This window comes from Leptodactylus fuscus, chromosome 5, assembly GCF_031893055.1.
Source record: "Leptodactylus fuscus isolate aLepFus1 chromosome 5, aLepFus1.hap2, whole genome shotgun sequence".
Lineage (NCBI taxonomy): Eukaryota > Metazoa > Chordata > Amphibia > Anura > Leptodactylidae > Leptodactylus > Leptodactylus fuscus.
In genome coordinates, this window is record NC_134269.1 from 216,343,334 (window position 1) to 216,368,628 (window position 25,295).

At 46.1% G+C, this 25,295-nt stretch overlaps 1 protein-coding gene across 1 annotated transcript; it reads right to left on the reverse strand.

Annotated features, from left to right (window-relative positions):
- Window positions 1-4,496: 4,496 nt before the first annotated feature.
- LOC142205126 (START domain-containing protein 10-like) lies at window positions 4,497-23,731 on the reverse strand. Its single transcript, XM_075276486.1, has 6 exons — window positions 23,433-23,731; window positions 7,126-7,273; window positions 6,485-6,588; window positions 5,413-5,530; window positions 4,938-4,990; window positions 4,497-4,729 (listed from the first exon to the last, which is right to left on the reverse strand). The coding sequence occupies exons 1-6, from the start codon at window positions 23,577-23,579 to the stop codon at window positions 4,499-4,501; spliced, it is 801 nt and encodes a 266-aa protein (XP_075132587.1). The 5' UTR covers window positions 23,580-23,731; the 3' UTR covers window positions 4,497-4,498.
- Window positions 23,732-25,295: the final 1,564 nt, after the last annotated feature.

The following is a 25,295-nucleotide window of genomic DNA, read 5'->3' on the forward strand; positions in this document are numbered from 1 at the left end:
TCCAGAAGTAAATGCAGATTTCGATCGGCCCCTTCGCCTCCCAACTACTTGCAGTGTATTTTCCGATGTCCCAGTAACCGCCGACCACATTACATATATGACACGCTATCATATGATATTAGCCATAAATATAGATATTAACGGTACAAAAATTTACACAAAAAGCCCCACAATTCACAGGTGTTTCCTACAGCAGCGGCCATTCGTTGGGTTAAACATATAATACATGAGCTCTCTCTCTTTGCACTCATTCTGCCAGTTCCTACCTCTGATCCCTGGAAATTTGGCCTTAGACTAAGGGGACTCCCCTGGCCCTGACATGACACGGACTCTAGTCATTGTATACAGTCCGTCGTCCTTGCATTCTGTATATTCCTCTGCAACTAAACAAAGGAAAACGAAATTGGTTGCAGCTTGTTTGTTAGCGACTACGCTCGCTCCTGGCTCGCAGCTGCCGACTTATCTCAGGTCAAACAGAACTTCCCATTTCCTGGACCATACAGTGCGCGGAAGCCGAACGTCAGGACTCAATCAGTGGCAGGAAGTCAATGAGCTACTTTGTTGAGTCAGAACGCAGCTCTATGATTTATGAAATCGCGTCCTTGTCTGGTGATCCAGTCGGTGATCTGTGCGCGGTCATCTCATGTAGCCTTGTATCGGGGGATTGGGCAAAGAAGTGTGCACAAAAATAGTGGGAACTCCGAAGGTTGTGTGATATAAGTCAGGTCGGAGTATACAGGAATGATAGACTAGATATATGTGCGGTGTCCGCCTACGGCCCACGGGTATATGATCTCACATTTTTGCTACCTTACCCCCACCATAGACTGCAGTCCCTTGGCCCCGTGAACCAAGACGATTGATGACGGGGGACCTAGCGGAATTCGAAATCTCATTTTTAGAGTTGGGTGGACCTCCAAAGATTGGTTTAGTTTTGGATTCGGTGGCCCAGGCTCAGATTCATTTTGCATTGGATAGAACCGGAAGGGAAATTATTATATACTGGGGTCTCTCTTGCGGTTTGGGTGGGGCCAGTTTATATTTGCCTCTTTACCTCCTTGCAGTGCTCGGGGCTCTCTCGTGGTCTTATGATGTCATGTGCCTGGGGTCACCTCTGAGGACTGTGATTGGTCCTTAGCAGTGTCATTGGTCATGCACAATATTATAATGCACCCAATCACAGGCCTCAGCAATGGCCCCGGGTGCATGACGTCAAGGCAGATTCTGCTGCTGATTTCGGGGGCAGCGTCCGTGTCACAGGGTATTAGGAGACAGAGCCCATGAGACAAGTTAGTGATCGACCCGTTCTGTGCAAGATGTCACCTCAGTCACCCAAAGCCTCTATAGATGGTTTGTTAAATATTCTATTGTATTCTATTTTCTGTATACTGCCTTTACGTATATAGTGCAGTGACTACCGATCCTGCACCGATCCTGGGGGCTACTAGATCCCATGAGCCCCCTGGGTGCATTTACCTATTCCCCTATGGGCCTATATACATGAAATCCAGTGCACTGGTGAATGTGCAAATATTTGGTGTGACTCACACCTGCCTCCTGCTGGACTGCAGCAGGCATAGCAAGATCCTTCTGGAGCTCACGATGGAGCTGGGTTGCAGGATTCATTCATGTTATGTTAAAATTGGAAAATTTTGGAGACATGCTCTATTGTGGTCCGTTTTGCAGACCAAGCAGGACCCTTAATGTCTATAGGTTCGTGAAAATTGTAGTTCGTACGAGGATGTTGGCGTGAAAAATGGACTTGCAATTTGTTATGTCGTGTATACCAGAATAATGTCCAGGGGCCAGGGCCGGTATCAGCACCAGAGTAGATGTCGCGATCTGTTGACCTAAAGGGGGCGCCACTGCTCAGCTGACAACTAAAAACATTATTTTTATGAAGAAAATCTTTGCTAAACTTGATGTCGCCCATCTGTCCCAAAGTTCCCCCCTCTGTAGCTGCGGTCTGCTCCAGGTGATGGATAGCGCTTCCGTGTTGGCTTGTATGTGAGCGCCTCACTCCCTCCGAGGATCTTCTTCAGAACCTTTGGGTTTACGGACAAGTTCTGACCCAAGATGATCCCCCTCTTCGCTCTTTTGAGGTCCTCCCATGTTTTATATAGACGCATGGATGGGGGTTGTACTTTTAGGTGTAACGTCATTTAAGGACTAGAATGGCATTATAGGGTTTAAAAAAGTGCAAAATGGCGCAGTCATACGTCCGATCCCCTGCGGCATCTGTTTAGTCTTTCACTCCTATAGTGTTATTTAAGGTGCGCACATACATGTTTGGGGAAGTGGGTGCGGGCAGGGGGGGGCGTGAAGTTCCTGTCTATTTTAATGCACAATTTTCTATTTTTATCAGCCCTTAAAAGATGACGTACGGCGGCGGGACGGGGCCAAAACTGGTCAACATAGTGAGAAAACGCTCATTGCAGAAGATCCATGTGGGGTTACGAGATATGAGAATATAAAAAAAAATTAAAAGAATATATAAAATATAAAAAATAAATTTTACATATTTTATAACAAAATATAAAATAAAAATATAATATATAAAATATAAAAAATATATAAAATAAAAAATATAAAATAAAATATAATAAATATAAAATATAATAAAAAATATAATATAATATAAATATAACAAAATATAAAATAAATATAAAATATATATATGTAAAATAACAAAATATAAAATAAAAAATATAAAATATAAACTATAATAATATAATATAAAATAGAATATAAAAAATATAATATAATATTGACATTCCAGGTGACATTCGCTAAATTGTAAGTAAAAAAAAAGTTGCCCAAGATGAGACATCCATGACCAAGACCTCTTCTTAAAGGGATTGTCCAGTATAATTTTTTATTTTCGGATGGGGGGAGTGAAATTTCGTTTCCCCGCCGCTCTGTAGCGACAAGAACAGACGCCAACGATGGTTTCACACGTTTTTATTGCTCAAGAAAATATATCTAAGCACACTTTGATATCAAGTCAGATCACACCGCCATTGTACAGAAGAGATCATCGGGATCAGTTAATAAATGCTAAAATACAGTTTATTAAAATAAATATTCCATTATAATTTTAATAATTCTACCGATATTATCCATTAAAAAAAATCTAGTTGTGAAATCTAGTGGTATGACCAGCTCAGTATCATTTTACGGTAGGAAACCTGCGTTTTTTCTGTTCTGGAGGGTCTTCTATAGTAAAATGTAAAAGCCTCTTGCAGTACCATTTCCCACCACACTGCTGTGTGCAGACTTTTCATTGAAAACCAATGCAACAGCGCCACCCTACTTTTTTTTTTTTTTTTTTTTTTAGTTCTCCTGATCCATGGGGGACTCCTCTAGCAACATGTCACTGTGGCCCTATTCTATGGATAGGGGATAAAGGTCTTTAATGGGACATCCCCTTTAAGTAGCTCTAGGCAGAAGTCTAAGGAGTCAAATGCTCCATTATTCCCGGATGTGGTAGCCATGTCACTGGCCAGATGGAGTAGGGGAACCTTCGTTCTGGAGATAGGTGGGGAGGTCACAGACCGGGGACATGTATCCATCAGACATTTATGACATATCCTATGGGGGTCAACAAAGCATTCCTTAAAGGGGTTGTCCTTATATAGGGGATGTTCCCATAACAGGACAACCCCTTTAAAGAAATTCGGTCACCAAGGATGAGCACATACAAATATCACACTATTACATGGGTTGGGGTCAATCTGGGCCTCCATTGCAGAGAACTTTAGAAAGCCAATTATGCAAATGAGCGATCTGGGGCACCTCGGGGGCGTGTCCACTGTTCCAGACTGCTCCCACCATCTGCGTTCTGATTGGTTACCTAGCCCTGGCTATGCAAGAGTGACCGGGCCATGCACAAGTCTCACCTGGGCCTATATTCTCGCGGTTGTACCGTGACTCATACTATCACACATGCGCTGAACCCCTGTTCTGGTCTGTTCTGGTGCTCACCCCTGGTGACAGGATCCCTTTAAGGCCGAAATCTGGATTTTAGCGAAAAATAAAATAAAAAACATTAAAAAAGTTGGTATGGGTTTCCATTACTCGGTCTATGAGTACTTGTATTCAGTGGAATCTTTTCGCCATGTGCGGACTGTAAAAAGTTAGTGAAAAGTTTAGCGCGGGCCCGAGGGTCATCGAGGGTTAATTGTAAAGACCGGACTATATTTGGTAGCTAAACACAAGAATTAGAAAATCTTCCTAGCGTATAGGCCGGCTTTACACGGGCGTAATGGCGCGTTCGCCATATGTTGGCCGGATTTCCCAGACTCTGAGCGCCATCTAGCCCCGCAGGACTCCCGTTCCATACTACAACCACGATCAAAGTACGGCCCAGAAGTCCTGCCGGTGGCATCATGGACGTCCAGATTTAGGAAACATGGCCGACATACGGTCCACATCTCACGGATGAAACGCGCTGTGTGAAGCCGGCCTTAGCTAGGGTGTGAATGAATAGTAAAAGTGCCTAAGAATCCTTGGTGAGGCCGTCTTCATCGTCGCTGATGTGCGTCCTCTCTTCGGACACCCCGCTCTCGTCTATGTTTTCCAGCTCGTCCGCCCGCTGGATGGACAAGTCTTCCAGATTGACAATCGGTAACGTGTTCTGCTCCGGGTAAACCCAAGGCTTGAAATGCGGCTCGTGCTTTCTCTTCCATTCGGGATACTTGATACCGGCCTTGTAAATTTTCTTCATTGCCTATACGGAATCAGATAGATTATAGGAGTGTAAAAATGCTGGACGGCTACTATACAGTGCTGTGCAAAAATGTTAGGCATGCCAAATTTCAATTCTGGTTCCATGATGAATAGGCCAGGCTTTAAATGGTTAATAGCGCTAATGTACATATATTACTATTTTATAGGGTTAATATAGAAGATCCCATCGATTGCTCCTAGTGTCTTACCTTTGGGGCCACAAATTGAGAAACTTTATTCACCACCCATTTTGGTAACGATCCTGCATTAAAAACACAAAAAATGTTAACCCCACAAACGTAATATTCAGAGGAGGGTCGGCCATTTTGATATGAATACATAGTTCCATATGCTTGAAGTTGAACTTGTGGATTTGCGACACCAATTTGAAAACCAACAGCGCCACCTAGTGGCCAAGTAAGAGAAGTGGATGCTAAAAAGCTGCAGCCTTGAAATAAAGGATACACAAGATTCTACTTTGATTACTCGCAATGGAAAATAATTGCAGACGTGTCTAAGGGTTTATAGATTTCCAGGGTTACAAAGGAGCAACACCAGTTCTAAGTGATCTACCGAGCCACAATGTTGCAGCAATACAATGCAAGATTTCACAAGGTGTTTTGATTCTTTCCAAGAACTAGTAGGGAATACTAAACAAGAAATCCCAGCGGCCGGTCATGTTACCTTTCGGGTCGACTTGGGTAAGGTAATACAGTATACAGCTGTTGTCTCCATTGGCTTTAATAAGATATCCAGTCTGCAAGGAAACCGCCCGGACGAAGTCTTTTCGAGGAGGATGTTTCTGCAATGGAACGGAAATTGTAAAGAAAAAGAAAGTAGTAAGAAAATTCCCAGCGTTGAGGTGGTCGCCTTAATAAGCTGCCCTTAAAGGGGCGATGTGGGGCCTGGCCTTAAAAGGGACACTACTTCCAAAAATCAATTTTAAAACACGTTTAGGTTGTTCTAGGAGCATTTAGAGGAATGGTGAAAATACCATGTTTTAACAATGTACAACTCCTAATTCAAATGCATGTTAATTGTTCGCTTCCCCCGGGGCATACGAGGTCTTCGGTTCTCCCGGGGCATACGAGGCCTTCGGTTCCCCCGGGGCATACGAGGCCTTCGGTTCCCCCGGGGCATACGAGGCCTTCGGTTCCCCCGGGGCATACGAGGCCTTCGGTTCCCCCGGGGCATACGAGGTCTTCGGTTCCCCCGGGGCATACGAGGTCTTCGGTTCCCCCGGGGCATACGAGGTCTTCGGTTCCCCCGGGGCATACGAGGTCTTCGGTTCCCCCGGGGCATACGAGGTCTTCGGTTCCCCCGGGGCATACGAGGTCTTCGGTTCCCCCGGGGCATACGAGGTCTTCGGTTCCCCCGGGGCATACGAAGGGACTGGGGGAACCCAATCTTCAACAAGTTTCATTTTGTGAAGTCTGAGCGACTTGGGAACAAAATAAGAATTGCTTAAGTTAAAGGGCCTGCTGTGTCTTTGTGATTTCTATAGAGGAAATTGGGAGCTACAGAAATTGCAGAGCTGAGCTGTGTACACCGGAACAGGAACGTCAGGCCTAAGGATCGGGACAAGGAACAATTATTCCCATCCCAAGATCCTATTCCTGCTTACAGTTTTTGATCACTTGGCCTCCTCTTCAGCAGGCAACGATGATTGTTTTGACCCTACAAAAAAATTTTAGGACTTTTTGCAAACTTGAACAAGTTGAATACAAAAAAGATGGACTAATAATTGGAGACGTACCGGATGCTTCACCGAGTAATTGATTATCATGTAGTCATTGCCGAGGGGCAGCCAGGACCTCAGGGTCACAAAATCTCTGTTCTTCAGAGGACTTGGACATTTCCCTGTGATAAAGGAGAAAACAGAATCAACATAGTGTGATAGAAAGTGACTATTTTACACTTCCCTTCCAACCAATGAGATTTCAGATTATCTTGACTTCAATGGGTTGTCCTATTATGGACACTTTTTCCTTGTCCTATGGATAGGGGATAAGGGTTTGATCACCAGGTCCCCCAGTGATCTGCAGGACGGGGAGATCGAAAGTTTTCCTAAAACTTCCTTGGGAATGGACTCGCGTGACCAGTACTGGTCAGGTGCACTGGTGCTCCATTCACAAGGAGGTCTCCTGATCACTGAGGTGACTGTTATTGGACACGTACCCCCATTTGCAGGATAGGGGATAAGTGTCCTTAAGGGCCCAACCCCTTCAACGTGAATTTTGTTAATGATACAACTTCAATACAAAATTGCAACATAGTAGCAAAACCCTTAACAGGCTGCAACTTGTATGACAACCACAGACTAGTCTACACATCTCCAGACAGAGTATCACAAAATCAGGTCATCGTTCCATTAGACAGACACAAGAAGGTTCTTACATGAGTAGTACCCCACATCAGCATTGACCGTGAGTTTGCCAATGTCGTAGGTGTCGATCATGTTCGTATCCCACTTTTTGCGGTAGCTGGTGTCATGGAGCACATCATAGAGGACCTCGGCAGGGACATCTTTGCAAATAATTCGCATCTGCAAAATGGAATACAAAAACAGAAAAGACATTGTTAGAACATACTGTAGGTTTACATGGTAGAACGCCAAGTCTTCAAGGAGAAGGACTAGGGTACGCGTTCCTATCTATATTATCGATGGCCAAACGGCACATCCATACTCCCCTTCTGTTACCTTTTTGGGCCTCCTCGCGGTGTCTGGTGGTCTTTTGTGACTAGGGTTGAGCGATCGGGATCGGGAAAGATCGGATCCCGATCGGCGATCGTGCAAATTTCATGATCGGGATCGGCTGGAAAATGATCGCAAATAGGATTTTAAAATCGATCCTGAAATCTCAAGATCGGTTCAACCTTACTCCGTAAACATAAATTTAGGGTTGAGGGATCGGGAAAGATCAGATCCCGATTGGTGATGGATTGAGCAAATTTCACGATCGGGATCGGCTGGAAAACGATTGAAAATCCGATTTTAAAAACAATCCTGAAATCTCAAGATAGTCTTAACCCCACTCCATAAACATAAAGTTTAGGGTTGAGCGATCGGGAAAGATCGGATCCCAATCGGCGATCGAGCAAATTTCATGATCGGGATCAGCTGGAAAATGATCGCAAATAGGATTTTAAAAATCGATCCTGAAATCTCAACATCGGCTCAACCCTAGTGGCAACTTCGTGTCCCCGGGGTCACTGCTGAGACTGTGATTGGGTCCAAGTGGTGACCCGGGGCACAGGAAGAAACTCCATGTTGTTTCACGTCGGCATAACTTTGGCTGTGTTGTATTAGGTGGTCTCATGACTGGTCACATGACACAGCTGAGGACCAGAAGGCAAATAGCCAAAAGCTCCCTATGGCTATCGCACTCCGATTTTGAAGGGTGTAGACCATCTATAAAAACCCCTTTGGTTCCCCACTAGGTTTCTATGGCCGACGCATATTACGAAGCCCGGCCTATTCATCTCTACTTGTAAATGTAACAGATGGGAAATTTCCAATATGAACTACCGTAGAGCGTTGATATAAAACGAATATGCGCTGAATCGTCAGATCTCGCAGGGTTATACTCCGGTCATTGGTTGCTTTTCATGAAGTAGTCATCGCAGCAAGAGCTGAGCTCGGAGGTAACCAGAAACCATTACCTAGTAACCCAAACTGGTCCCGGGATATCAAATCTTCAGAGATGGCGTAAATAATTCATGAAGACCTCCTCCACTTTGTCTCCGTGTCCCTCGGAGCAGGAAGTGACTGCTTTGCGCAATGAATGGAATGTCAGTGGCCGTCATTAGGGTGCCCTGAATATTTAATGCGCCCCCGGCTCTGATGTTGGGTAATTAGAGAGCTGCCCTTTATTTTGCCTGCGCCCGCTTTGTTTTGATTATTTCTCACTTTTATTAATCTCAGTGGGTGAGCAGAGGAGGAAACGGCTGGAATATCAGGGGCCTGCGGAGCACTCGCAGAATACATTACACCGGCCCCGAGGCTCAGGACTGGCCCTGGGGTGGGGGGAACGGTCTAATGTCAACTACATCAAAAGGCAAAAGGAAAATAATTATGGCACAAATGGGATCAATGGAAGGCTTTTAATAAGTGTCGAAACATAGAATTCCAAAAATAGGAATTGTTCCTACAGCCACAATATGGGCGCGATACCTAGAAGTGTCAGAGTGGAAGATTCCGAACCTCAAATTTGTAGCAATTTACAGAACACACACAACCCCCCGAAAAAGAACAGTGCATGGAGGAGGCAACAAGGGGAGGGGTATTTAGGACAGGCAGTAATAAAGGGGGGCAAATATTGGGACTAACCAATCTGCAATGCTTAGTCATGATGTAGCCATTATCAGATGAGGATCTATTGTATATAAGGGTGTACGGCCTGACTCCCAAAAGCAGATACTGGAGGATAGAAGGACTGACATGTTGGATTATGAACATGCCCAATTGTTTGCTGCTTGATAGATAAATCCATAACAAATACAGACCCCAGGTGAGATCTCTGCAGCAATACATATGGGACCCCAATACCAATACAGACACAGGACCCCTTACACCAATCCAGATCAGATTCCCTACACCAATCCAGACCCCAGACTGGATTCCCTACACCAATCCAGACCAGATTCCCTACACCAATCCAGACCCCAGACTGGATTCCCTACACCAATCCAGACCGGATTCCCTACACTAATCCAGACCAGATTCCCTACACCAATCCAGACCCCAGACCAGATTCCCTACACCAATCCAGACCCCAGACCGGATTCCCTACACCAATCCAGACCGGATTCCCTACACCAATCCAGACCGGATTCCCTACACTAATCCAGACCAGATTCCCTACACTAATCCAGACCAGATTCCCTACACCAATCCAGACCCCAGACTGGATTCCCTACACCAATCCAGACCAGATTCCCTACACCAATCCAGACCCCAGACTGGATTCCCTACACCAATCCAGACCAGATTCCCTACACCAATCCAGACCCCAGACTGGATTCCCTACACCAATCCAGACCGGATTCCCTACACTAATCCAGACCAGATTCCCTACACCAATCCAGACCCCAGACCAGATTCCCTACACCAATCCAGACCCCAGACCGGATTCCCTACACCAATCCAGACCGGATTCCCTACACCAATCCAGACCGGATTCCCTACACTAATCCAGACCAGATTCCCTACACTAATCCAGACCAGATTCCCTACACCAATCCAAACCCCAGACTGGATTCCCTACACCAATCCAGACCAGATTCCCTACACCAATCCAGACCCCAGACTGGATTCCCTACACCAATCCAGACCGGATTCCCTACACTAATCCAGACCAGATTCCCTACACCAATCCAGACCCCAGACCAGATTCCCTACACCAATCCAGACCCCAGACCGGATTCCCTACACCAATCCAGACCCCAGACCGGATTCCCTACACCAATCCAGACTGGATTCCCTACACCAATCCAGACCAGATTCCCTACACCAATCCAGACCCCAGACTGGATTCCCTACACCAATCCAGACCGGATTCCCTGCACTAATCCAGACCAGATTCCCTACACCAATCCAGACCCCAGACCAGATTCCCTACACCAATCCAGACCCCAGACCGGATTCCCTACACCAATCCAGACCGGATTCCCTACACCAATCCAGACCAGATTCCCTACACCAATCCAGACCCCAGACTGGATTCCCTACACCAATCCAGACCGGATTCCCTACACTAATCCAGACCCCAGACCAGATTCCCTACACCAATCCAGACCCCAGACCGGATTCCCTACACCAATCCAGACTGGATTCCCTACACCAATCCAGACCAGATTCCCTACACCAATCCAGACCAGATTCCCTACACCAATCCAGACCCCAGACCAGATTCCCTACACCAATCCAGACCCCAGACCGGATTCCCTACACCAATCCAGACTGGATTCCCTACACCAATCCAGACCAGATTCCCTACACTAATCCAGACCAGATTCCCTACACCAATCCAGACCCCAGACCGGATTCCCTACACCAATCCAGACCGGATTCCCTACACTAATCCAGACCAGATTCCCTACACCAATCCAGACCCCAGACCAGCAACCCTACACCAATCCAGGCCCCAAGCCGGATTCCCTACACCAATCCAGACCGGATTCCCTACACCAATCCAGACCAGATTCCCTACACCAATCCAGACCCCAGACTGGATTCCCTACACCAATCCAGACCGGATTCCCTACACTAATCCAGACCCCAGACCAGATTCCCTACACCAATCCAGACCCCAGACCGGATTCCCTACACCAATCCAGACTGGATTCCCTACACCAATCCAGACCAGATTCCCTACACCAATCCAGACCCCAGACCAGATTCCCTACACCAATCCAGACCCCAGACCGGATTCCCTACACCAATCCAGACCCCAGACCGGATTCCCTACACCAATCCAGACCAGATTCCCTACACTAATCCAGACCAGATTCCCTACACCAATCCAGACCCCAGACCGGATTCCCTACACCAATCCAGACCGGATTCCCTACACTAATCCAGACCAGATTCTCTACACCAATCCAGACCCCAGACCAGCAACCCTACACCAATCCAGGCCCAAAGCCGGATTCCCTACACCAATCCAGACCCCAGACCGGAATCCCTACACCAATCCAGACCCCAGATCGACTTCCTAGCCTTCTACAGATCCTAAGACAGGACCCCTTACACAAACAGATCCCACAATGGACTTCCTATAGCAATACAGCCCCCAGACGGCACCCCTAAATACTGTCCAGACACCCTTTAAGATCTGTTCAAATCACAGTTGAATTCATCTTGGTGCTATGTGCTAGTCTATCCTGTAACTTCCAGTATTTTAGGAAGTATAAGGCATGATGAAAGAAGAAATTCATTCTCTTTCTCGATGGAGTAAGCAAGACCTCAGCTGCTTGGCTGGACTCTCCCACCATACGATAATCTATTGAGCCCTCCGTTTATTCCTCGGCTTAGTGGAAGACTTGGCCTATAGAATAATCTTGTGCTGGTCCAAGGTTGTCCATCTCTACTGAGACACGGTTGGGTGGAGATGAGGACATCACTTGTGGTTGGACGTGAACACTAGTTACCATACATGCTGGCATGTTCTACAATTTTTGCATAAAAGTGACCCACAATGGAAAAATCCATTTTAATAGTATTTTTTAATAGCGAACTAAAACTATAGAAGATATCTGTAACAGAGAAGGGGACGTCACTTTTTGCTCTTCATATAGATATTTTTGGCATCTCCACTTTCCCATCTTCTTGGACAAAGAACAAAGAACAATTGTCCAAGAACTTCTTAGACAAAAGATAGGATTCTGTTCCGAGTCTGTTTCGGCCAAATAATATTGTAACTTTGTGTAATCCAACAAAATCTAAGGAGCTTTCAGGGAAGGAAAGACCCAACAAAGATATCTGGAAGGAACAGGCTAGTCATGGCTGCCAGCTGTACGGGCCAGATACTCCATCTAAATTATTCAGCTGGCTCGCTGGCTTGTTTGGGGCTTCGGTTGCATCTCTCTACAATACAGGATCACGATGAGGTTCTCAGCAGAGAGAGGTGCTGGAAAATGATCTGCTGAAACCAAACATAGACAGCAACGGGACAGCAAAGCAAATGTGAGAGCAGTAGGATTAGTTGATCCGCTTGCAGACAACCTGTTGTGGGTGGTGAACTCTGCAAGGACATATCTGTACATCCTGCAGAGTTACGTCAAGGCTCCACGTAGGGAGACACTTCAGCCTTCTATCTCGAGGATAATGGCCAGGTCATGAAGTCATGTCGTAGAGACACGTCAGAAGTTTCCACCAATGTAGGATGAGATCCCCATGGATCGTTCAGACTGACGGGAAATCCATTGACTAGCAAACGGCTCTTAATAAACGTGGCACCTACTTGGTGGTCCTTGCACCAGTTACTTGGTTTACTCCGGGGGCGACCACTGGTGGAGGGGCCAGTGCTCGATCAAGCTCTTCAGTCCCTTCACTTTAGCAAACGGAGAGAATCTCGGGCACCTAAACCCCCATTGACCAAATTTCGGACAGGTCAAGTGTTTCGTGAAGCCACAAATACTCTCTAAGAAATATTTTGAGCACCTCCATATTTACTGGCCTTGTCGTCAGCTCGATGGTGATAAAGAGACTTCATCGTTTTGGCAAATTCGAAGGCCGGTTTCCAGACATTGGGTCTCATGTTTTTTTGGGCCCTGAGCCAGTCTTCTCTACTACTTTCTGTGGCCACGTTTTCTCTGAAAATTACCTTTCTCTCCAAATTTCTTTTTACTGTAACGAACCTGTGAGACGTTCCATCACCTTGACAAAGTAACCTATATGGAATTGCCGTTTTATCGAGATTTCTTCCCCTTTCAAGCCGAGAGAGAGACCTTGTACAAGACCTGGTTATGGGCGGAAGAGTCGCCAGGGCCAATATTTTAAAAAATTGTTAACCTTGTAGCGTTCTCTCTTACAAAGATATAAGTCATCCATAAAAGGGATCACAGACGGAAGTCAAGAATCATTCTGATAAACCAGTGGGGCAAATTCGAATGAATGACAGCCCAAATACGAGTCCAAAGACAAATCCGTTCTCCAGGCTAAAAATAGATATCAGTATTAGATCAGTTGTGACCCGACACTGGACACCCCCATGGATCAGCTGATTTCAGTGAATACATGATGAATGGTACAGGAAGCAGACAGCGCTGTTCTCGGTGTAGTGGTCCAACCAAGGTACTGCAGCTTAGCGCTCCTTCAAGTAACTGAGACATGATCTGCAGTACTTGGTCTGGTCACAACATAGAGAACCTGGGCGATTTGCTTCCTGCTCCGTTCTCTATGTATCAGCTGATCATTGGGGGTCCTGGGTGTTGGACCCCCACCAATCTGATATTGATGATCTATTATCAATAGTTATTCATGTCCGCGTCTCTGTCCTGAGCGGTCATGTAAGAGGTCAGAGATTTCTCCTTAGGCCTGTGTTGGTCGGTCCCCCATATGTCACTCATTTACACTATGTCTGAGATGTTCTTGTCACTATATAAGAAAAACTTCCTAACTCGGTTAACCTATTCATGGCGTACTCTTTGTACCAAGATAGTAGATGTCAATAATTTGTGCAGTTCACTCTTTAGGTCTCATTCATGTGACTATTGTCTATCCTCGGACACCATGCACACAAGGAAATCTGGGCTGGAAAATCTGATCGGTACATCGGCCGAATTTTCTGGTCCACCCCCAGTCAAGAGTCTGGGACTCCTTGTAGTCCTCATTGTAGTGAATCCCTTCCTTCTCGTAATCTGCGTGCCACCCCAGCATCGGTCATGCATCCACATCCACATTCATTGGGGCCACCTCCGCTGCAAAACTGAACAGGAATAGGATCTGTCCCGAGTTTTGGGGCATGGGCTGTCGGTCCACGCATGGAACCATGCAAATCACGGTCATGTGCATGGGCCCATACAAATTAATGGGTCAATGTGTTATCTGGGAAAACCCAGATTGCACCCTGAATTCGAGGGTGGTCATGTGCATGGGCCCTTAGGAATGGAGTTGCAATGCATGGTGAACCCCTTATAGAATGGAGTATGGATGTCTTGGAACTTCATGCAGAATTCTCAATAAATATAGGGTAACCGTATTGACCTGGACTCCATGACAGATACAGCATAGCCATGATAACTTTAGTACCACCTTATTCTAACCAGAGCCGAATATAAATAAACTACTTGACCACAATTTTCCATCTCCTTGAGAAAAAACCCCTTTGTTGTTACATCAATGGGGGGAACCGAGTCTTGTCATCTCATTATCTTTCATCCATTATTAATAAGAACAGAAGACGAGTCCTTTCAACCCGCTGGCAGAATCCTGAGCGACTATTCACAGCCAAGAGAAAGCAAACTGGAGCTTCGGAGATATAGACGAGGTGTTCACTAGAAACCATTAACCCCATGATGGATCGGCTCGCGTCGGCCAGTAGTACGTGCAAATTAGAAGGGGTTATACATGACCAACGTATAAGAAACCAACCGTGAGAACCGTAGTATTTTTGGATGTACTCTAGTGCGGACTACCAGTGGTGTAGCATTGACCCTTGCATTGAGGGTATCCGTAGCTGGAATGGGGTGGACGGATATCCAATCGAGCAATTTTCAATGGACAAAAGCCAAAATTTTCACTGAAAATGGCTTTCCAGTGGTAGGGCGCACACCACTTTTGGTCCACCCTTGAACTGTTCCCTATAGCCTGGGACAGAGACCTATAAGAGAGGGGACCACTGGGGTGGGGGCAAATTTATGGATCAAAAAACAAGGGAAAATTTATTAGCATTGAGTATCCAAATACCATCACGCCTCTAGGATTGGGGGGTTGTATTCTGAAGCCAGGAAAGGGCAAGTCAAGCCCATGTGTACCCAGGTTGGTTAGGTCGCTCACAAGCCACGTGTTGGGGAACATTGCCCTGGGTAGTAAGCACGCACGTTCTGCCGATCCACGTATTCATGTTTAGTCTGGATTTTCATGGTGTGGCAGTGAGTGTGTTGTATGGCCAAGAAGCGGGCAACAAAGCTACATGGGCCCACTTTATTCTTTTGGTGGTCACGTTTGAGAGCATTGGCCTATGGCTGTTTTGCACACGGGCATGCATTGGCAATACCCGGAACGTGCACATGGTCAGGATACAGTGCCAAGACGTTGGCCTGCCCCACACTGCAGACCCAGGGGTCGCTGATGTCATTTAGAAGGTGGGACAACCCCTGAAGAAGATGGGAACCCAAAATGGATGGAGCCTGGTAAATGGGATTAGGACTGTTCCAAAGAGACCCCAGTGTATAAGAAGAGCAATGAAGATTTGCAAATCCCATGAGGTTCGCCCAACGCTATCCAATAGGAATGTAGACAGTGGCGCCGTGCAGCGGGCAGAAGTGTGAATACAGCTCCGCACTACGATACTATACAGGCCGTAACGCAGGATCAGCACAAGATTAATGGAACGAATCTACAACATGTTAAATGGGCTTTGAAGGTGAATCTAATACAACATGGAGATGGTCTTTCATTCACACTTCAGTACGGTCGCTCTTTTGCTGACTGCACACGAACATCCGCTCTTCTATTCATAGACGGGGAAAAAAAAAAAAAAATACGACTAAACTTGTTTTTAATTAGAAGAGGCGAGTTTTCTGCCAGGGCTGCAGATATTTGGCCGGCGAGTGCAGAACTTGGATACAGAGACAGATTTAGCCCCCGGGGAGGAAGGTTTTCTTCTGTTCTGGAATATTCATCTAAGCAGCCCAAAGGAGTTCCCATAATACAAGAGGGTGCGAGAGCGCCCCCGTCATCCCGGGATTTTAGTTGCAACACTTGTTGCACAACTAATGCAGCAAATAATGCAAGTAACCCTAAGCTATAATTGCAGACGCGGGTGTACCTAGGAAAGACCGGGCCCCATAGCAAACTTTTGACTTAGTGGCATAGTGTTCCCTTTCCTGGCCCCCACACTGTATAATGCCCCATTTACACACACTATAATGTATAACCCCTTTAACCCTTGTGGTCCTTTACCTGGAGTAGAATGGTCTGGCTCAGGACCTGGGCCGACCACTACTAACTAAAATGCAAACCCTGAGGACGCACAACAAGAACTAATATAGTGATAAGTACCAGTGCAAGGAAAACTTTGCAAACATTCCCATTTAGGATTTATCTTGTCGTCCTCCCTCTCCAGAAGTATTAGACAGTGTAATATCCTCAAACTGCTCCGGGTTACGGACACAGACACCAGGTCCCCTGTTTAAGCCTCTATTCTCTCAGGGCAACAGATCTCAGATACCGATGACTATTGTCATTGTCTTCTGGAGGATATAGCCTTACTCTATGTATATGAGGTCTAGGTATACAGGATAATAGAGGTTATTAATAATCCTAGAAGTTATATTATTAAGCATCTCCTGTCCGAGTGACCATCTGATCTTGCTAGAAATGGAATGGAATCAGGGCGCTCAATGTCCGGGCGCTCCGAGTTGTTATGAGATTAATCGACGGATTACTGGAAGACACGTGCAAATGTATCAATAGAAGTCCAACACTTTCCGACCTTTACGCCATTGTGTTGCATTTGCGACATATTTACGAACAACGTGCACCAAAATGAACAGAAAAATTGACATGTTGGAAAAATAGGGAGTAAACTTGGAAGAAGAAGAGGCACGGTGCTCTGTTGGCGCACTCTAGGACAGGAAAGTTACAAAAAGCACTAAAAAGTTGGACCAAAAATTTGCAGATTGAATGTGTGCCTTAACTCTGCACAAAAACATTGCCTGAAAAAGCAGGGCCAACTTAAAACAGCGATGTATTCAGAATTTTGTCAAGGCTCGGACCCGCCCACGAGGAACAGGCATATTCCAAGGTGGGCCTCTGGTACCTCCAATCTGCACCTCCTGTACGCTCACGGTACTACATACAGCATTGCAACCAACCACGTCTGACTCAAGTCTCTCACACAGCCAACCAGTACCCCACACTGTGGAGAGGCAATGGGACCTTCTGCCTTTGGGAGGAATTATTCTGATTTGGCTATAGTCCCAGATTATGCCATTAGGTTTCATGCAAACCAGGCATTGCTTGTCATGGAGCAGTCTTCCAAAAGGTGGCACTAGAGCAAGTTCCCCTGGCATTGATCTTTATGGAGCAGTCTTCCATAAGGTGACGCTAGAGCCAGTTTCTCTTTTCCTCCAAGGAAGTTTTATTTGCATATTCTTTACCCAGAATTCTAATAAGTCCCTGTCATGGTGGAGTCTCCTTAATGAGACATAGCGCCCCTTCTTAATACTTCAGATTCTGACAACTTGTTATAAAACAGGACACCGTGCGCGCCAATGAAGGCTGCTAGTGTCCCAGCCAAGGTAAGGAAGCTGCATTGAATCAGTATGGACGTGTCGGGCCCTATGAGGTTACAACAATTACCGGGACAGTCCTGGGAACACGAGCGCTTGCTCCTTAGTTGGGTTATTTGCATTGGAGTGATCTCATGTTTTCAGGGAAGGAGTTTTTCTGCAGATCCAGAGAATTCGCATTGTGCTGCGGTGCAATAACCTGCGCCCGGGTATTTAGTATCTGCAATCTGGATAACTCCCATAACCCCTTCCTAACATCCGCCGTACCTTTATGGCTTTTACAGGTGTTCTAGCACGGCAGAGACCTGGCGGTAACAAAGATAGCCATGCAGTTATCTTAATAAATCTTCCAAACGTCATTAGAGAAGATTTGTGAAGGTTAGGACTGCTCAGGGGGGCTTTTGGCGTTAAATCCCTGAGGCAGCACAATAATGGGGAGGAAGGGGTTGCACTGAGGTCTTCCCTACTATTGTTCTCCCATGTGATGCAATTCCTGCAATAAGACACACAAACCTTCTTGAGCTCTGTAGACAACATCCTTAATATTCGTCACCTAATCTTGAGGAATCCTTCCATGGTCAGTCTGAGGAGGCTCCCGGATCAATGACGTCATTGGAAAAGCCACGGATCATTTCATCAGTTGTCTCCGGTAGCCGACCCGGACAGATGAGAACCCTGACCAGCAACGAGACACCGCCGCGCCATTGTTAAATATTAAGAGGAGAAGAGTAGATGGAGCCGTCTCCATGTATATAATCAGATGACTGCTGCTTGTAAAACACTCCGAGCGGACAAGATCATCAATGTATACATGAGATTATAGATTAATATTACACCCCGGGGTGTTACACAATAATGTACTGCATCATTATATCTATACACAGTGCTGTGCAAATATTTTAGGCATGCATGGGGGTGGAAAGAATGCAGCAAAGTACTTTTAGGCCGTCTTTGAAGGAACGTGGCAGGAAGATTGTTCCCGCCATCTTGGAGAACTGCTAATGGAAGAAGCGAGGTGACTTATCTCGCCACGGCGCGAGAATCGCTCCCGACTAGGCCCATTCATTTGGGCTTAATCCGGGGCGGAATGGCGCTGCACCGCATCGGCTGGCCGCGCGGAACGTTCACACGCGGAATGCAAATTGTGAACATTCCCTTGGAACGTGGCAGCTTTCAAAGTTTTTGACTTTTGTCCAGGAAAACAAGACAAAACAAATCCATTTGGTATCGCAGAAGTTGGCGAAGTGCAATGTATCCCACAAAAAATAAGCCCCTTGTACGTTCTCTGAATGGAGGATTGAAATGGGTTTTGGAACGCAGGGAGTAAAACACGAAAAAGCAAAACTGATGTGGCAGGAAGGGGTTAATACACGTGCACGTAATAACCGTTCTCCACACCGTATCATTACGAGTGACGTACGGACAGCCCCGACGGCTTCTGCGGCAGACGGTAATTTTACAGAGACATGAAATGACTGTGTGGGGGAAAATAACCCTAATCTGCAATATTATAGACTGATAGGTCTCACGTGATGCGGCGCCCACGAGGTGACCACAGGGGGCAAAATGATTACAAACTTACTTTAGTCTCTACTTGTGCTTCTAGCTTTTTCACAGAACTTTTTGGATTTTTTTTTTTCCCCTATCAGTATGTCTTTGGGATATGGGATGGAAATCCATGCAAACATGGGGAGAACATACAAACTCCTTGCAGATGGTTTTATGCCCTTGGCAGGATTTGAACAGGAGGACTCCAGCGCTGCAAGGCTGCAGTGCTAACCACTGAGCCACCGTGTGGCCCCAAATTTTTGGATTTTTATCCCCCCCCCCGAGATAATTGTCCAAAATCTCATCTCACCGTTGATTCTCCCTCAGGATAGCTTTCTAGTGTCGCTGCCCTGACAATTCCGAATATTGAATATTAAAGGGATCCTATCATTAAAACTCAACACGTAGGAATAGCCTTAAGAAAGGCTATTCTTCTCCTACCTCTAGAGGTCTCCTCTGCGCCGCCGTGCGATATATAATACGGTTTTCGTCGGTATGCAAATGAGTTCTCTCGCAGCACTGGGGGCGGGCCCCAGTGCTCAAACAGCACTGGGGGTGTCCCCAGTGCTGCCAGAGAACTCCATCTTCTTCAGGAATGGATCTTCTTCTGGCGGTGGCTTCAAACAAAGCTGACTTTGTATTGACAGTATTGCAAGTGGCCATTATCTTGTGGCCGGCAGGCATGCGCAGTCGTCTGCCCGAGGCCTAGAAGTTTCAAGCCACCGCTGGAAGAAGATCCGTTCCTGAAGAAGATGGAGGCGTCGCTGGAGAGTTCTCTCGCAGCATTGGGGACGCCCCCAGTGCTGTTTGAGCACTGGGGCCCACCCCCAGTGCTGCGAGGGAACTCATTTGCATACTGACGAAAACCGGATTATATACCGAACGGCGGGCTGGAGAAGACATCTAAAGGTAGGAGACGAATAGCCTTTCTTAAGGCAATTCCTACGTGTTAAATGAGTTTTAATGATAGGATCCTTTTAATAAAAAAAAAAAATGATACATTGATATTCTTGATACCTTCTATTCTTCTTAAAGGAAATCTTCTACACTTCTAGAAACCCCGGTGACCTGACAACTATTAAATAAGGCATCTTATATAAAATTGCCTTGTATCGTATCGTATTCACTGCTGAAGATGCCGAGCAAACCGCGCTGCAAATTGAATCATTTCCTAGGTAAGATTTATAACCCGCACTTCATTCCTTGCCCGGAGCCATGTAGATACGTCGCCTTGGAAAGATACCGTGTGCTCTACGGTAATAGAGAAGCTCTTGGATTGAGGGAGGAGGAGCGCTCATACATCACATCTAGAAGACATGAAACAAGCCCCGTCTGCAGGGTGGATATGATGGGAATCAGCATCTGCATATCCCAGGCCCAGGATGCCCCAGATTTGTCAAAGCTGAAGCCGTTTATAAGCAGCCTCATGATTTTCTGCCCGATAGACTTGTAGTACTAGCATTGACTAAGCCGCCGCCATACTGTTTACCGCCAGTGAAGTGACACCTGAGTGTTTGATCTCGCAGAAATAACCCGAAAGCCGAACGTTTCAAGTGTCAGAGTTGTAGATGAAAGTCATTTCAATGCCTGACTGCAAAATTCCAAAAAAATAAGTTTATTACTAAAGTAGAAACGGGGGTTAGTAATGTAAGTGCAGGCAACGAAGAGCCAGACTCGTATACAGCGACATCAGCTTAGTCCGGGACCGGTCAGACCTTATAGGTGCTGCATTAATGGAGTCATGGGCATGGGGTCACTCATTAGGTTAAAAAAGCTCCCCTGGATCTGGTGGGGACCAGGGGCATAACTTATAGATCCTGGGCCCCCAATGCAACATCTGGAATGGTTTCATTTACATAAGTGGTATATTATATGAGATAAGGTATACTTTGGGGCCCAGGGTCCGGCATCAAGCTTATTCCATTTTATAATTCCTATTGAAGTGACGGCAGGGTGGAAAAATACCGTCCATCAGGTGCAGAACTTGTAAATTCTGCAGAGGAATTTGGTCCAGCAGAAAATTTTTGCTTCAAATTCCAGACGGTGACTGTGCAAACATACCTTAAGGGCCTATCCCATTGGAAAACATGCAATAGCTATCCACAGGACCCCCAGCAATCACAAAGGGGACGGGCGATCCTGGTAGTGCACCCGTGGGACCAAGGCTCAATTCACGTCTGTGATGGAGAGAACCAAGCCGAGTTGTTCAGAGGTTACATGGACCCAGCAGATACAATAATTCTGGGGCCCCCCGCCCTAGAAAGTAGACCATAGTACTCCTATATACCTGGTGTGATTTAGAATAGCGGTATATTTTATGGGGCCTTTATGGCCTTCGTTCTTTGCCACTTTTTGAGCAACACAGATTTCAGCTCTGGTCACAGGAATGTCCCCGATTTAGTAAGGGGCCCTGCACTAGTTGGAGACATTTCCTACACCAAATATCTAAGACTATACCGATACTGTACATTGCACAATGGGGTTAGTTGACGACAATTTTCCAGGTCTGCCCTGTGTGTCGCTGACCTCAAGCTGCCCGAACTCATAAGATTTTGAATGGTCTTCGCTGCAAAATCTGCAAGTAGGACAGTCATGGAATTTGGCAAGGAACATCTAAAGCAACAACGTTTAGGCCGGGGACACGTGAGATAGTTGCAGTAAGTTGGCAGAAGATGCCGGAGGTGAACGGTTCACCAGTAGTACAGTGGACAGGGGCAGATTCGGAGCCCTATAAGTGGCCCCCATTCCATAGCACAGTTAGGCAGGGTCCGCTGCTTTACAAGGCCGGAGACGGAGTCGTCCTATGGAAATCACAGGCCATAGTGGTTACGTGTCGACATAGCATCAGTACATCGGCTCACACCATGTCCCGGACCTCAGTGCTGACGCCAATCAGCCCAAAGGAAGGCACCAGGAGATCACCGGATACCCCCATTGGTATAAATTGCCAATTCCCCCCTGATAGTGGGTAAGATGTCTCAGTCCGCCAAATTTATTATATATCCCAGATATCCACTCCAGCAGGGTGCCAGGACTAAGAGGTTGGAGCATCCTAATAATTCTGCCTATTACCCGCCAGTCCAACAATATTAAGACCGGTGCACTATATACCTATATTAATAAATCTCTGCAGGATCTAAAACCTGCAGCACAAACTGCACAACTAGCAATGCAAATGTTAAGATCCGGGACAGTCGCCTGGGAATCGCAGCCAGAAGCTGCAGCAAAAAAACAGTCAATATCAGCTGGTATTTACCGCTGCAGAACATCTGCTCCGAGCTTACCCTACATCTGGGGGAGGGGACAGAAAGCAAACATGCTGCATTTTTGATGTTGCAGAAACGATTGCAAAAATTGCAAAGTTTTGCAAGTGGACGATTTAATAAACCTCATCCAGATGTCAGATAACAGTATATACCAGTGACATTGGGGAATATAGACAGGTGCATTGGCTGCATTGCTGGTTTCCCCAGTGCAGGTATCCGTACATCAAGTCTTAGGGGTTCGATTAAGCCATATAGGCAGGGAGCAATGGGAATGGGGGCAATTTGGTGAATTGTTAAAAGAAAGGAAAGGGCCAAGCAAAGCTTAAGTTACAGTAAGAGCCAAAAATAACTTGCACTATATTCACGGTGCCAGGAAGAGCAGCCATAGGGAATTTGTAGACTAGGACTACGTGGATACTTTGGCCGCAGCTCTTGCACTTGATCCTTTTACAACAGACACTGACAATGTCGCCATGTAGTCCCGGCATTACTCACACCAGGAAATATTCTGCTTACACCAACTCATCGATGAGGGTCGGAGTTGCAAAAATCTAGAAGAGCTGAGCTTGTCATTCAGAACAACTTTCTCTGATGTCATAACGCGTTTTCAGCTTTATCCACGGCGCTGCACTCTGTAGGATGTCTATAGGTATATCGGATTGGTTTTATATTTAGTGATTGGTTTCCAGTTAGTATATTACGACTCGATGCATTATCGGTTTCTTACTAACCAGCTCTGCTACATTTGCTTTCAGATCCTCTGCGTGCGTGTATATTATAAATTATATTATATCCTATCCCTTTAACCCAGGGTCCCATTTACAATGCAGATAAACACTGTAGCAGGAGGAGTTCCAAGAACACAGACCGCAATACTACAACGTTGCACCACATAAGTAATAAACTTAGGATGAGGGGCTTTTACTTTACCTTGAGTTTCTTTACCGCCCTGCTGCTGTCTTGCTCCTGGCTCCATACCGTCACTCCCCCCTTGTTGTATTGGCACTGCCAGCCGTCAGGACTCTCACATTGCTCCCGGAATGAGTTAAAGTCTGCATCGTCCGGGATATGCACCATCTTTTTTTCACTATTCCCAGCTCTGGTCCGACAACTGTACTCCGAGCAGTGGGTTAACTCTGTCCTCCTAGTTCTCTGCACATTAAAATCTTGCCTTCCTTACATGTATCTTGCACTTGCCTTGAGGTTGCGGTTGGGTAGAGGAGTCTCGTCTTGTGTTAGGCTTTAGTTTTCTGTATTTCCATATTCCTTATGTCCGGTATGTTTTACAAGGGTTAACCTCAATATCTCTATGTCTTTTCCAAGGCTTAGTGATCCCAGAACTGAACTGCACACCTCCGGGCTTGTATTCCAATAAGCTCTGCTACTTCTCTGGTTTCCTATACCTAAGCTCTCATCGTCCTATATTATTTAGCAGGTAACATCATACAGGTGTCTTGGATTCCTTACCCAGCCCATTGCGTCCACTCCCTCCTCTTCATTCCCAAGCATCCTCCCCTCTCCCCGAGCCTAGTCTTCATCTGACTTTGCAGCAGTTATGGTTCCAGCTGATCACCAAGGCAGCTTCATCATAAAGTCCATTACCCAGGCCTGGGACATAGGGCTAGGTGTAGCTGTAACTAATAGCTTGGGAGATGTGAGTAATGCAGCAATCTGCAAAGTGGCCTTGTACAGCACTAGCACTGCAGAGGATGAAGCAAGAGCTGAAATTGAGTTGCAGCCAGAGATTTAGAAAGAAGCAGAGAGTCACTTAAAAGTATCCGGAAAATACATGATCCATGAAATAGGACAATGCACGGGCTGGAGCCTGCCCAGAGCGGTGCATTATCCAGCTGACGTGCAGCATTATATCATCCTCTCTGCAGTGCACTGCATACAAGTGGTGCAGAGAGCGGGGTAATGGAGATCACAGCAGTACTATAATAACAGGGCGCACTGGAGATGCCGCTGGATAATGATCCCTGCAGGAATAGATGCAGATAGAGCAGAGATGAATTACTTATGCAGTCCTATGGAAATTCATCCTTACAGATGGAGCAAAGTTTAAAGGGATTATCCAGTTTTTAATGCCAAGGACCTTTCCTTAGGACAGATCATCAATATTAGATCTGCGAGGGTCCGACAGCTGATACCCCTGCAGATAATCTGTTCGGGGTCAGTGTTTATTGTTTACATGCTGAGAGCCGCACTGCTCACCTGATATGTACGATTTGTAGCAGCGGATGTTGGTACCTCAGTGTTGCTGCATTAAATTGTATGGGGCGATGCTGCAATACCAAAACCCGCTGCTACAAATTGCATGGCAAGTGAACAGTGAGGCAATTTCAGGAGTTGTGCTGTCCTGGGGCAACAGCTCTGCAGAGGTGTACATACATTACATATGACTGAGTTACATCCTGTATTATACTCCAGAGCTGCGCTCACTATTCTGCTGGTACAGTCACTGTGTACATACATACATTACATATCCTGTATTATACTCCAGAGCTGCGCTCACTATTCTGCTGGTACAGTCACTGTGTACATACATACATTACTTATCCTGTATTATACTCCAGAGCTGCGCTCACTATTCTGCTGGTGCAGCCACTGTGTACATACATTACATTACTTATCCTGTATTATACTCCAGAGCTGCGCTCACTATTCTGCTGGTACAGTCACTGTGTACATACATACATTACATATCCTGTATTATACTCCAGAGCTGCGCTCACTATTCTACTGGTACAGTCACTGTGTACATACATTACATTACTTATCCTGTATTATACT